This window comes from Scyliorhinus torazame, chromosome 1, assembly GCF_047496885.1.
Source record: "Scyliorhinus torazame isolate Kashiwa2021f chromosome 1, sScyTor2.1, whole genome shotgun sequence".
Classification (NCBI taxonomy): Eukaryota; Metazoa; Chordata; class Chondrichthyes; order Carcharhiniformes; family Scyliorhinidae; genus Scyliorhinus; species Scyliorhinus torazame.
In genome coordinates, this window is record NC_092707.1 from 418,360,810 (window position 1) to 418,375,246 (window position 14,437).

Genomic DNA, 14,437 nt, shown 5'->3' on the forward strand with positions numbered 1-14,437 from the left:
ACACTAAGATAAGTGGTAAAGCAAAAAGTGCAGAGGATACTGGAAGTCTGCAGAGGGATTTGGACAGGCTAAGTGAATGGGCTAGGGTCTGGCAGATGGAATACAATGTTGACAAATGTGAGGTTATCCATTTTGGTAAGAACAACGGCAAAAGGGATTATTATTTAAATGATAAAATATTAAAACATGCTGCTGTGCAGAGAGATCTGGGTGTGCTAGTGCATGAGTCACAGAAAGTTGGTTTTCAGGTGCAACAGGTGATTAAGAAGGCAAATGGAATTTTGTCCTTCATTGCTAGAGGGATGGAGTTTAAGACTAGGGAGGTTCTGCTGCAATTGTATAAGGTGTTAGTGAGGCCACACCTGGAGTATTGTGTTCAGTTTTGGTCTCCTTACTGGAGAAAGGACGTACTGGCACTGGAGGGTGTGCAGAGGAGATTCACTAGGTTAATCCCAGAGCTGAAGGGGTTGGGTTACGAGGAGAGGTTGAGTAGACTGGGACTGTACTCGTTGGAATTTAGAAGGATGAGGGGGGATTTTAGAGAAACATATAAAATTATGAAGGGGATAGATAGGATAGATGCGGGCAGGTTGTTTCCACTGGCGGGTGAAAGCAGAACTAGGGGGCATAGCCTCAAAATAAGGGGAAGTAGATTTAGGACTGAGTTTAGGAGGAACTTCTTCACCCAAAGGGTTGTGAATCTATGGAATTCCTTGCCCAGTGAAGCAGTAGAGGCTCCTTCATTAAATGTTTTTAAGATAAAGATAGATAGTTTTTTGAAGAATAAAGGGATTAAGGGTTATGGTGTTCGGGCCGGAAAGTGGAGCTGAGTCCACAAAAGATCAGCCATGATCTCATTGAATGGTGGAGCAGGCTCGAGGGGCCAGGTGGCCTACTCCTGCTCCTAGTTCTTATGTTCTTATGTTCCTGATGGTACCTTGTTGATATTTATACTGTCTGTTCCTGATGGTACCTTGTTGATATTTATACTGTCTGTTCCTGATGGTACCTTGTTGATATTTATTCTGTGTCTGTTCCTGATGGTACCTTGTTGATATTTATACTGTCTGTTCCTGATGGTACCTTGTTGATATTTATACTGTCTGTTCCTGATGGTACCTTGTTGATATTTATACTGTGTCTGTTCCTGATGGTACCTTGTTGATATTTATACTGTCTGTTCCTGATGGTACCTTGTTGATATTTATACTGTGTCCGTTCCTGATGGTACCTTGTTGGTATTTATACTGTCTGTTCCTGATGGTAACTTGTTGATATTTATACTGTGTCTGTTCCTGATGGTACCTTGTTGATATTTATACTGTGTCTGTTCCTGATGGTGCCTTGTTGATATTTATACTGTCTGTTCCTGATGGTCCCTTGTTGATATTTATACTGTCTGTTCCTGATGGTACCTTGTTGGTATTTATACTGTCTGTTCCTGATGGTCCCTTGTTGATATTTATACTGTGTCTGTTCCTGATGGTACCTTGTTGATATTTATACTGTCTGTTCCTGATGGTACCTTGTTGATATTTATACTGTGTCTGTTGCTGATGGTACCTTGTTGATATTTATACTGTCTGTTCCTGATGATACCTTGGTGATATTTATGCTGTGTCTGTTCCTGATGGTACCTTGTTGATATTTATACTGTGTCTGTTCCTGATGGTACCGTGTTGATATTTATACTGTGTCTGTTGCTGATGGTACCTTGTTGATATTTATACTGTCTGTTCCTGATGATACCTTGGTGATATTTATGCTGTGTCTGTTCCTGATGGTACCTTGTTGATATTTATACTGTCTGTTCCTGATGGTACCTTGTTGATATTTATACTGTGTCCGTTCCTGATGGTACCTTGTTGGTATTTATACTGTCTGTTCCTCATGGTACCTTGTTGATATTTATACTGTGTCTGTTCCTGATGGTACCTTGTTGATATTTATGCTACGTTTGTTCCTGATGGTACCTTGTTGGTATTTATACTGTGTCCGCTCCTGATGGTACCTTGTTGATATTTATTCTGTGTCTGTTCCTGATGGTACCTTGTTGATATTTATGCTGTTTCTGTTCCTGATGGTACCTTGTTGATATTTATACTGTCTGTTCCTAATGGTACCTTGTTGGTATTTATACTGTGTCCGCTCCTGATGGTCCCTTGTTGTTATTTATACTGTCTGTTCCTGATGGTACCTTGTTGATATTTATGCTGTGTCTGTTCCTGATGGTACCTTGTTGATATTTAGACTGGCTGTTCCTGATGGTACCTTGTTGATATTTATACTGTCTGTTCTTGATGGTATCTTGTTGATATTTATACTGTGTCTGTTCCTGATGGTACCATGTTGATATTTATACTGTGTCTGCTCCTGATGATACCTTGTTGATATTTATACTGTGTCTGTTCCTGATGGTACCTTGTTGATATTTATACTGTGTCTGTTCCTGATGGTCCCTTGTTGCGATTTATACTGTGTCTGTTCCTGATGGTACCTTGTTGATATGTGTACTCTCTGTTCCTGATGGCACCTTGTTGACATTTATACTGTCTGCTCCTGATGGTACCTTGTTGATATTTATACTGTCTGTTCCTGATGTTACCTTTTTGATATTTATACTGTGTCTGTTCCTGATGGTACCTTGTTGATATTTATACTGTGTCTGTTCCTGATGTTACCTTGTTGATATTTATACTGTGTCTGTTCCTGATGATACCTTGTTGATATTTATACTGTGTCTGTTCCTGATGGTACCTTGTTGATATTTATTCTGTGTCTTTTCCTGATGGTACCTTGTTGATATTTATACTGGCTGTTCCTGATGGTACCTTGTTGATATTTATACTGTCTGTTCCTGATAGTACCTTGTTGATATTTATACTGTCTGTCCTTAAGGTACCTTGTTGATATTTATACTGTCTGTTCCTGATGGTACCTTGTTGATATTTATTCTGTGTCTGTTCCTGATGGTACCTTGTTGATATTTATACTGTCTGTTCCTGATGGTACCTTGTTGATATTTATACAGTCTGTTCCTGATGGTATCTTGTTGATATTTATACTGTCTGTTCCTGATGGTACCTTGTTGATATTTATACTGTGTCCGCTCCTGATGGTACCTTGTTGATATTCATACTGTGTCTGTTCCTGATGGTACCTTATTGATATTTATACAGTGTCTGCTCCTGATGGTCCCTTGTTGTTATTTATACTGTGTCTGCTCCTGATGGTCCCTTGTTGTTATTTATACTGTGTCTGTTCCTGATGGTACCTTGTTGATATTTATTCTGTGTCTGTTCCTGATGGTACCTTGTTGATATTTATACTGTCTGTTCCTGATGGTACCTTGTTGGTATTTATACTGTGTCCGCTCCTGATGGTACCTTGTTGATATTTATTCTGTGTCTGTTCCTGATGGTACCTTGTTGATATTTATACTGTCTGTTCCTGATGGTACCTTGTTGGTATTTATACTGTGTCTGTTCCTGATGGTACCTTGTTGATATTTATGCTGTGTCTGTTCCTGATGGTACCTTGTTGATATTTATACTGTCTGTTCCTGATTGTACCTTGTTGGTATTTATACTGTGTCCGCTCCTGATGGTACCTTGTTGATATTTATACTGTGTCTGTTCCAGATGGTACCTTGTTGATATTTATGCTGTGTCTGTTCCTGATGGTACCTTGTTGATATTTATACTGTGTCTGTTCCTGATGGTACCTTGTTGATATTTATACTGTGTCTGTTCCTGATGGTCCCTTGTTGTTATTTATACTGTGTCTGTTCCTGATGGTACCTTGTTGATATTTATACTGTCTGTTCCTGATGGTACCTTGTTGGTATTTATACTGTGTCTGTTCCTGATGGTACCTTGTTGATATTTATACTGTCTGTTCCTGATGGTACCTTGTTGATATTTATTCTGTGTCTGTTCCTGATGGTACCTTGTTGACATTTATACTGTCTGTTCCTGATGGTACCTTGTTGATATTTATACTGTCTGTTCCTGATGGTACCTTGTTGATATTTATACAGTCTGTTCCTGATGGTACCTTGTTGATATTTATACTGTCTGTTCCTGATGGTACCTTGTTGATATTTATACTGTGTCCGCTCCTGATGGTACCTTGTTGATATTCATACTGAGTCTGTTCCTGATGGTACCTTATTGATATTTATACAGTGTCTGCTCCTGATGGTCCCTTGTTCTTATTTATACTGTGTCTGTTCCTGATGGTACCTTGTTGATATTTATTCTGTGTCTGTTCCTGATGGTACCTTGTTGATATTTATACTGTCTGTTCCTGATGGTACCTTGTTGATATTTATACTGTGTCCGCTCCTGATGGTACCTTGTTGATATTTATGTTGTGTCTGTTCCTGATGGTACCTTGTTGATATTTATACTGTCTGTTCCTGATGGTTCCTTGTTGGTATTTATACTGTGTCCGCTCCTGATGGTACCTTGTTGATATTTATACTGTGTCTGTTCCTGATGGTACCTTGTTGATATTTATGCTGTGTCTGTTCCTGATGGTACCTTGTTGATATTTATACTGTGTCTGTTCCTGATGGTACCTTGTTGATATTTATGCTGTGTCTGTTCCTGATGGTACCTTGTTGATATTTATACTGTGTCCGCTCCTGATGGTACCTTGTTGATATTTATACTGTGTCTGTTCCTGATGGTACCTTGTTGATATTTATGCTGTGTCTGTTCCTGATGGTACCTTGTTGAAATTTATACTGTGTCTGTTCCTGATGGTACCTTGTTGATATTTATACTGCGCCTGTTCCTGATGGTACCTTGTTGATATTTATACTGTCTGTTCCTGATGGTACCTTGTTGGTATTTATACTGTGTCTGTTCCTGATGGTACCTTGTTGATATTTATACTGTGTCTGTTCCTGATGGTACCTTGTTGATATTTATACTGCGTCTGTTCCTGATGGTACCTTGTTGATATTTATTCTGTGTCTGTTCCTGATTGTACCTTGTTGATATTTATACTGTCTGTTTCTGATGGTACCTTGTTGATATTTATACTGGCTGTTCCTGATGGTACCTTGTTGATATTTATACTGTCTGTTCCTGATGGTACCTTGTTGATATTTATACTGTGTCTGTTCCTGATGGTCCCTTGTTGGTATTTATACTGTGTCTGTTCCTGATGGTCCCTTGTTGATATTTATACTGTGTCTGTTCCTGATAGTACCTTGTTGATATTTATACTGTCTGTTCTTGATGGTACCTTGTTGATATTTATACTGTCTGTTCCTGATGGTACCTTGTTGATATTTATACTGTGTCCGTTCCTGATGGTACCTTGTTGATATTTATACTGTGTCTGTTCCTGATGGTACCTTGTTGTTATTTATACTATCTGTTCCTGATGGTCCCTTGTTGATATTTATACTGTCTGTTCCTGATGGTACCTTGTTGATATTTATACTGTCTGTTCCTGATGGTACCTTGTTGATATTTATACTGTGTCCGCTCCTGATGGTACCTTGTTGATATTTATACTGTGTCTGTTCCTGATGGTAACTTATTGATATTTATACTGTGTCTGCTCCTGATGGTCCCTTGTTGTTATTTATACTGTGTCTGTTCCTGATGGTACCTTGTTGATATTTATTCTGTGTCTGTTCCTGATGGTACCTTGTTGATATTTATACTGTCTGTTCCTGATGGTACCTTGTTGGTATTTATACTGTGTCTGTTCCTGATGGTACCTTGTTGATATTTATGCTGTGTCTGTTCATGATGGTACCAGTTGATATTTATACTGTCTGTTCCTGATGGTACCTTGTTGGTATTTATACTGTGTCCGCTCCTGATGGTACCTTGTTGATATTTATACTGTGTCTGTTCCAGATGGTACCTTGTTGATATTTATGCTGTGTCTGTTCCTGATGGTACCTTGTTGATATTTATACTGTGTCTGTTCCTGATGGTACCTTGTTGATATTTATACTGTGTCTGTTCCTGATGGTCCCTTGTTGTTATTTATACTGTGTCTGTTCCTGATGGTACCTTGTTGATATTTATACTGTCTGTTCCTGATGGTACCTTGTTGGTATTTATACTGTGTCTGTTCCTGATGGTACCTTGTTGATATTTATACTGTGTCTGTTCCTGATGGTACCTTCGTGATATTTATGCTGTGTCTGTTCCTGATGGTACCTTGTTGATATTTATGCTGTGTCTGTTCCTGATGGTACCTTGTTGATATTTATACTGTCTGTTCCTGATGGTACCTTGTTGGTATTTATACTGTGTCTGTTCCTGATGGTACCTTGTTGATATTTATACTGTGTCTGTTCCTGATGGTACCTTGTTGATATTTATACTGTGTCTGTTCCTGATGGTACCTTGTTGATATTTATTCTGTGTCTGTTCCTGATGGTACCTTGTTGATATTTATACTGTCTGTTTCTGATGGTACCTCGTTGATATTTATACTGGCTGTTCCTGATGGTACCTTGTTGATATTTATACTGTCTGTTCCTGATAGTACCTTGTTGATATTTATACTGTCTGTTCCTGATGGTACCTTGTTGTTATTTATACTGTCTGTTCCTGATGGTACCTTGTTGTTATTTATACTGTCTGTTCCTGATGGTCCCTTGTTGATATTTATACTGTGTCTGTTCCTGATGCTAAGTTGTTGAAATTTATACTGTGTCTGTTCCTGATGGTACCATGTTGATATTTATACTGTGTCTGTTCCTGATGGTACCTTGTTGATATTTATGCTGTGTCTGTTCCTGATGGTCCCTTGTTGATATTTATTCTGTGTCTGTTCCTGATGGTACCTTGTTGATATTTATACTGTCTGTTCCTGATGGTACCTTGTTGATATTTATACTGTCTGTTCCTGATGGTACCTTGTTGATATTTATACTGTGTCCGCTCCTGATGGTTCCTTGTTGGTATTTATACTGTGTCTGTTCCTGATGGTACTTTGTTGGTATTTATTTTGTGCCTGTTCCTGATGGTACATTGTTGATATTTATTCTGTGTCTGTTCCTGCTGGTACCTTGTTGATATTTATACTGTCTGTTCCTGATGGTACCTTGTTGATATTTATACTGTCTGTTCCTGATGGTACCTTGTTGATATTTATACTGTGTCCGCTCCTGATGGTACCTTGTTGATATTTATACTGTGTCTGTTCCTGATGGTAACTTATTGATATTTATACTGTGTCTGCTCCTGATGGTCCCTTGTTGTTATTTATACTGTGTCTGTTCCTGATGGTACCTTGTTGATATTTATTCTGTGTCTGTTCCTGATGGTACCTTGTTGATATTTATACTGTCTGTTCCTGATGGTACCTTGTTGGTATTTATACTGTGTCTGTTCCTGATGGTACCTTGTTGATATTTATGCTGTGTCTGTTCCTGATGGTACCTTGTTGATATTTATACTGTCTGTTCCTGATGGTACCTTGTTGGTATTTATACTGTGTCCGCTCCTGATGGTACCTTGTTGATATTTATACTGTGTCTGTTCCAGATGGTACCTTGTTGATATTTATGCTGTGTCTGTTCCTGATGGTACCTTGTTGATATTTATACTGTGTCTGTTCCTGATGGTACCTTGTTGATATTTATACTGTGTCTGTTCCTGATGGTCCCTTGTTGTTATTTATACTGTGTCTGTTCCTGATGGTACCTTGTTGATATTTATACTGTCTGTTCCTGATGGTACCTTGTTGATATTTATACTGTCTGTTCCTGATGTTACCTTGTTGATATTTATACTGTGTCTGTTCCTGATGGTACCTTGTTGATATTTATACTGTGTCTGTTCCTGATGGTACCTTGTTGATATTTATACTGTCTGTTCCTGATGGTACCTTGTTGATATTTATACTGTCTGTTCCTGATGTTACCTTGTTGATATTTATACTGTGTCTGTTCCTGATGGTACCTTGTTGATATTTATGCTGTGTCTGTTCCTGATGGTCCCTTGTTGATATTTATACTGTCTGTTCCTGTTGGTAGCTTGTTGATATTTATACTGTGTCTGTTCCTGATGGTACCTTGTTGATATTTATACTGTGTCTGTTCCTGATGGTACCTTGTTGATATTTATTCTGTGTCTGTTCCTGATGGTACCTTGTTGATATTTAAACTGTCTGTTCCTGATGGTACCTTGTTGATATTTATACTGTCTGTTCCTGATGTTACCTTGTTGATATTTATACTGTGTCTGTTCCTGATGGTACCTTGTTGATATTTATACTGTGTCTGTTCCTGATGGTACCTTGTTGATATTTATTCTGTGTCTGTTCCTGATGGTACCTTGTTGATATTTATACTGGCTGTTCCTGATGGTACCTTGTTGATATTTATACTGTCTGTTCCTGATATTACCTTGTTGATATTTATACTGTCTGTTCCTGATGGTACCTTGTTGATATTTATACTGTCTGTTCCTGATGGTACCTTGTTGATATTTATACTGTGTCCGTTCCTGATGGTACCTTGTTGATATTTATACTGTGTCTGTTCCTGATGGTCCCTTGTTGTTATTTATACTGTCTGTTCCTGATGGTTCCTTGTTGATATTTATACTGTCTGTTCCTGATGGTACCTTGTTGATATTTATACTGTCTGTTCCTGATGGTACCTTGTTGATATTTATACTGTGTCCGCTCCTGTTGGTTCCTTGTTGGTATTTATACTGTGTCTGTTCCTGATGGTACTTTGTTGGTATTTATTCTGTGCCTGTTCCTGATGGTACCTTGTTGATATTTATTCTGTGTCTGTTCCTGCTGGTACCTTGTTGATATTTATACTGTCTGTTCCTGATGGTACCTTGTTGGTATTTATACTGTGTCCGCTCCTGATGGTACCTTGTTGATATTTATGCTGTGTCTGTTCCTGATGGCACCTTGTTGATATTTATACTGTCTGTTCCTGATGGTACCTTGTTGGTATTTATACTGTGTCCGCTCCTGATGGTACCTTGTTGATATTTATACTGTGTCTGTTCCTGATGGTACCTTGTTGATATTTATGCTGTGTCTGTTCCTGATGGTACCTTGTTGATATTTATACTGTGTCTGTTCCTGATGGTACCTTGTTGATATTTATGCTGTGTCTGTTCCTGATGGTACCTTGTTGATATTTATACTGTGTCTGTTCCTGATGGTACCTTGTTGATACTTATACTGCGTCTGTTTCTGATGGTACCTTGTTGATATTTATACTGTGTCTGTTCATGATGGTCCCTTGTTGATATTTATTCTGCGTCTGTTCCTGATGGTCCCTTGTTGTTATTTATACTGTGTCTGTTCCTGATGGTACCTTGTTGGTATTTATACTGTGTCTGTTCCTGATGGTACCTTGTTGATATTTATACTGTGTCTGTTCCTGATGGTACCTTGTTGATATTTATGCTGTGTCTGTTCCTGATGGTACCTTGTTGATATTTATACTGTGTCTGTTCCTGATGGTACCTTGTTGATATTTATACTGTCTGTTCCTGATGGTACCTTGTTGGTATTTATACTGTGTCTGTTCTTGATGGTACCTTGTTGATATTTATACTGTGTCTGTTCCTGATGGTACCTTGTTGATATTTATGCTGTGTCTGTTCCTGATGGTACCTTGTTGGTATTTATACTGTGTCTGTTCCTGATGGTACCTTGTTGATATTTATACTGTGTCTGTTCCTGATGGTGCCTTGTTGATATTTATGCTGTGTCTGTTCCTGATGGTACCTTGTTGATATTTATACTGTGTCTGTTCCTGATGGTACCTTGTTGATATTTATACTGTCTGTTCCTGATGGTACCTTGTTGGTATTTATACTGTGTCTGTTCTTGATGGTACCTTGTTGATATTTATACTGTGTCTGTTCCTGATGGTACCTTGTTGATATTTATGCTGTGTCTGTTCCTGATGGTACCTTGTTGGTATTTATACTGTGTCTGTTCCTGATGGTACCTTGTTGATATTTATACTGTGTCTGTTCCTGATGGTACCTTGTTGATATTTATGCTGTGTCTGTTCCTGATGGTACCTTGTTGATATTTATACTGTGTCTGTTCCTGATGGTACCTTGTTGATATTTATACTGTCTGTTCCTGATGGTACCTTGTTGGTATTTATACTGTGTCTGTTCCTGATGGTACCTTGTTGATATTTATGCTGTGTCTGTTCCTGATGGTACCTTGTTGATATTTATACTGTGTCTGTTCCTGATGGTACCTTGCTGATATTTATACTGTCTGTTCCTGATGGTACCTTGTTGGTATTTATACTGTCTGTTCCTGATGGCACCTTGTTGATATTTATACTGTGTCTGTTCCTGATGGTACCATGTTGATATTTATACTGTGTCTGTTCCTGATGGTACCTTGTTGATATTTATGCTGTGTCTGTTCCTGATGGTATCTTGTTGATATTTATACTGTGTCTGTTCCTGATGGTACCTTGTTGATATTTATACTGTCTGTTCCTGATGGTACCTTGTTGGTATTTATACTGTCTGTTCCTGATGGTACCTTGTTGATATTTATACTGTGTCTGTTCCTGATGGTCCCTTGTTCATATTTATACTGTGTCTGTTCCTGATGGTACCTTGTTGATATTTATACTGTGTCTGTTCCTGATGGTCCCTTGTTCATATTTATACTGTGTCTGTTCCTGATGGTACCTTGTTGGTATTTGTACTGTGTCCGCTGCTGATGTTACCTTGTTGATATTTATTCTGTGTCTGTTCCTGGTGGTACCTTGTTGATATTTATGCTGTGTCTGTTCCTGATGGTACCTTGTTGATATTTATACTGTCTGTTCCTGATGGTACCTTGTTGATATTTATGCTGTGCCTGTTCCTGATGGTACCTTGTTGATATTTAGACTGTCTGTTCCTGATGGTACCTTGTTGATATTTATACTGTCTGTTCCTGATGGTACCTTGTTGATATTTATACTGTCTGTTCCTGATGGTACCTTGTTGATATTTATGCTGTGTCTGTTCCTGATGGTCCCTTGTTCATATTTATAGTGTGTCTGTTCCTGATGGTACCTTGTTGATATTTATACTGTCTGTTCCTGATGGTACCTTGTTGATATTTATACTGTCTGTTCCTGATGGTACCTTGTTGATATTTATACTGTCTGTTCCTGATGGTACCTTGTTGATATTTATACTGTGTCCGTTCCTGATGGTACCTTGTTGATATTTATACTGTCTGTTCCTGATGGTACCTTGTTGGTATTTATACTGTCTGTTCCTGATGGCACCTTGTTGATATTTATACTGTGTCTGTTCCTGATGGTACCATGTTGATATTTATACTGTGTCTGTTCCTGATGGTACCTTGTTGATATTTATGCTGTGTCTGTTCCTGATGGTACCTTGTTGATATTTAAACTGTGTCTGTTCCTGATGGTACTTTGTTGATATTTATACTGTCTGTTCCTGATGGTACCTTGTTGGTATTTATACTGTCTGTTCCTGATGGTACCTTGTTGATATTTATACTGTGTCTGTTCCTGATGGTCCCTTGTTGATATTTATACTGTCTGTTTCTGATGGTACCTTGTTCATATTTATACTGTGTCTGTTCCTGATGGTACCTTGTTGATATTTATACTGTGTCTGTTCCTGATGGTCCCTTGTTCATATTTATACTGTGTCTGTTCCTGATGGTACCTTGTTGGTATTTGTACTGTGTCCGCTGCTGATGTTACCTTGTTGATATTTATTCTGTGTCTGTTCCTGGTGGTACCTTGTTGATATTTATGCTGTGTCTGTTCCTGATGGTACCTTGTTGATATTTATACTGTCTGTTCCTGATGGTACCTTGTTGATATTTATGCTGTGCCTGTTCCTGATGGTACCTTGTTGATATTTAGACTGTCTGTTCCTGATGGTACCTTGTTGATATTTATACTGTCTGTTCCTGATGGTACCTTGTTGATATTTATTCTGTCTGTTCCTGATGGTACCTTGTTGATATTTATTCTGTGTCTGTTCCTGATGGTGCCTTGGTGATATTTATACTGGCTGTTCCTGATGGTACCTTGTTGATATTTATACTGTCTGTTCCTGATATTACCTTGTTGATATTTATACTGTCTGTTCCTGATGGTACCTTGTTGATATTTATACTGTCTGTTCCTGATGGTACCTTGTTGATATTTATACTGTGTCCGTTCCTGATGGTACCTTGTTGATATTTATACTGTGTCTGTTCCTGATGGTACCTTGTTGATATTTATACTGTGTCTGTTCCTGATGGTCCCTTGTTGTTATTTATACTGTCTGTTCCTGATGGTTCCTTGTTGATATTTATACTGTCTGTTCCTGATGGTACCTTGTTGATATTTATACTGTCTGTTCCTGATGGTACCTTGTTGATATTTATACTGTGTCCGCTCCTGTTGGTTCCTTGTTGGTATTTATACTGTGTCTGTTCCTGATGGTACTTTGTTGGTATTTATTCTGTGCCTGTTCCTGATGGTACCTTGTTGATATTTATTCTGTGTCTGTTCCTGCTGGTACCTTGTTGATATTTATACTGTCTGTTCCTGATGGTACCTTGTTGGTATTTATACTGTGTCCGCTCCTGATGGTACCTTGTTGATATTTATGCTGTGTCTGTTCCTGATGGCACCTTGTTGATATTTATACTGTCTGTTCCTGATGGTACCTTGTTGGTATTTATACTGTGTCCGCTCCTGATGGTACCTTGTTGATATTTATACTGTGTCTGTTCCTGATGGTACCTTGTTGATATTTATGCTGTGTCTGTTCCTGATGGTACCTTGTTGATACTTATACTGCGTCTGTTTCTGATGGTACCTTGTTGATATTTATACTGTGTCTGTTCCTGATGGTCCCTTGTTGATATTTATTCTGCGTCTGTTCCTGATGGTCCCTTGTTGTTATTTATACTGTGTCTGTTCCTGATGGTACCTTGTTGGTATTTATACTGTGTCTGTTCCTGATGGTACCTTGTTGATATTTATACTGTGTCTGTTCCTGATGGTACCTTGTTGGTATTTATACTGTGTCTGTTCCTGATGGTACCTTGTTGATATTTATGCTGTGTCTGTTCCTGATGGTACCTTGTTGATATTTATACTGTGTCTGTTCCTGATGGTACCTTGTTGATATTTATACTGTGTCTGTTCCTGATGGTACCTTGATGATATTTATACTGTCTGTTCCTGATGGTACCTTGTTGGTATTTATACTGTCTGTTCCTGATGGCACCTTGTTGATATTTATACTGTGTCTGTTCCTGATGGTACCATGTTGATATTTATACTGTGTCTGTTCCTGATGGTACCTTGTTGATATTTATGCTGTGTCTGTTCCTGATGGTACCTTGTTGATATTTATACTGTGTCTGTTCCTGATGGTACCTTGTTGATATTTATACTGTCTGTTCCTGATGGTACCTTGTTGGTATTTGTACTGTGTCCGCTGCTGATGTTACCTTGTTGATATTTATTCTGTGTCTGTTCCTGGTGGTACCTTGTTGATATTTATGCTGTGTCTGTTCCTGATGGTACCTTGTTGATATTTATACTGTCTGTTCCTGATGGTACCTTGTTGATATTTATACTGTGTCCGCTCCTGATGGTACCTTGTTGAAATTTATGCTGTGTCTGTTCCTGATGGTCCCTTGTTGATATTTATACTGTCTGTTCCTGATGGTACCTTGTTGATATTTATACTGTGTCTGTTCCTGATTGTACCTTGTTGATATTTATACTGTGTCTGTTCCTGATGGTGCCTTGTTGATATTTATACTGTCTGTTCCTGATGGTACCTTGTTGATATTTATACTGTCTGTTCCTGATGTTACCTTGTTGATATTTATACTGTCTATTCCTGATGTTACCTTGTTGATATTTATGCTGTGTCTGTTCCTGATGGTACCTTGTTGATATTTATACTGTGTCTGTTCCTGATGGTCCCTTGTTGATATTTATACTGTGTCTGTTCCTGATGGTACCTTGTTGATATTTATACTGTGTCTGTTCCTGATGGTACCTTGTTGATATTTATACTGTGTCTGTTCCTGATGGTGCCTTGGTGATATTTATGCTGTTTTTCGTCACCATTCATCCTTTTCCTCAGGTACGTTTGCCACCACTTTACCTGCTTACCAAAGGTCAGAGGTCATGTTATTTATCATTGGAAAAGTTCCACTACCTGCAATTCATCAGGCTCTCGATGTCGGGAGAGCGGGGTGAGTAATTACAGTGTCTGCTGCATGGCCAGACATTCCTCTGCTAATAAATGCTTTATTCTCTCGGGTGTGTGACAGCTCTCCGTCCACTCACACATTCGCTAAACTACACCAGCCATTCAGAAGTATTTGGTTTGGTTCTGTGTCTGGGACTTTGGAAAAATATTAAGATAGTTAGGTCAGCGAGTGGCACATGATCAGTGAG

General features: G+C 38.5%; 1 protein-coding gene across 1 annotated transcript in view; it reads left to right on the forward strand.

Annotated features, from left to right (window-relative positions):
- LOC140425006 (protein EFR3 homolog B-like) overlaps window positions 1-14,236 on the forward strand; it is a 252,529-nt gene extending 238,293 nt beyond the window's left edge. Inside the window, exon 11 of the mRNA XM_072508816.1 lies at window positions 14,121-14,236. Coding sequence (XP_072364917.1) covers window positions 14,121-14,236 — 116 coding nt within the window. The remainder of the gene's footprint in view (window positions 1-14,120) is intronic.
- The last annotated feature ends 201 nt before the right edge of the window (window positions 14,237-14,437 follow it).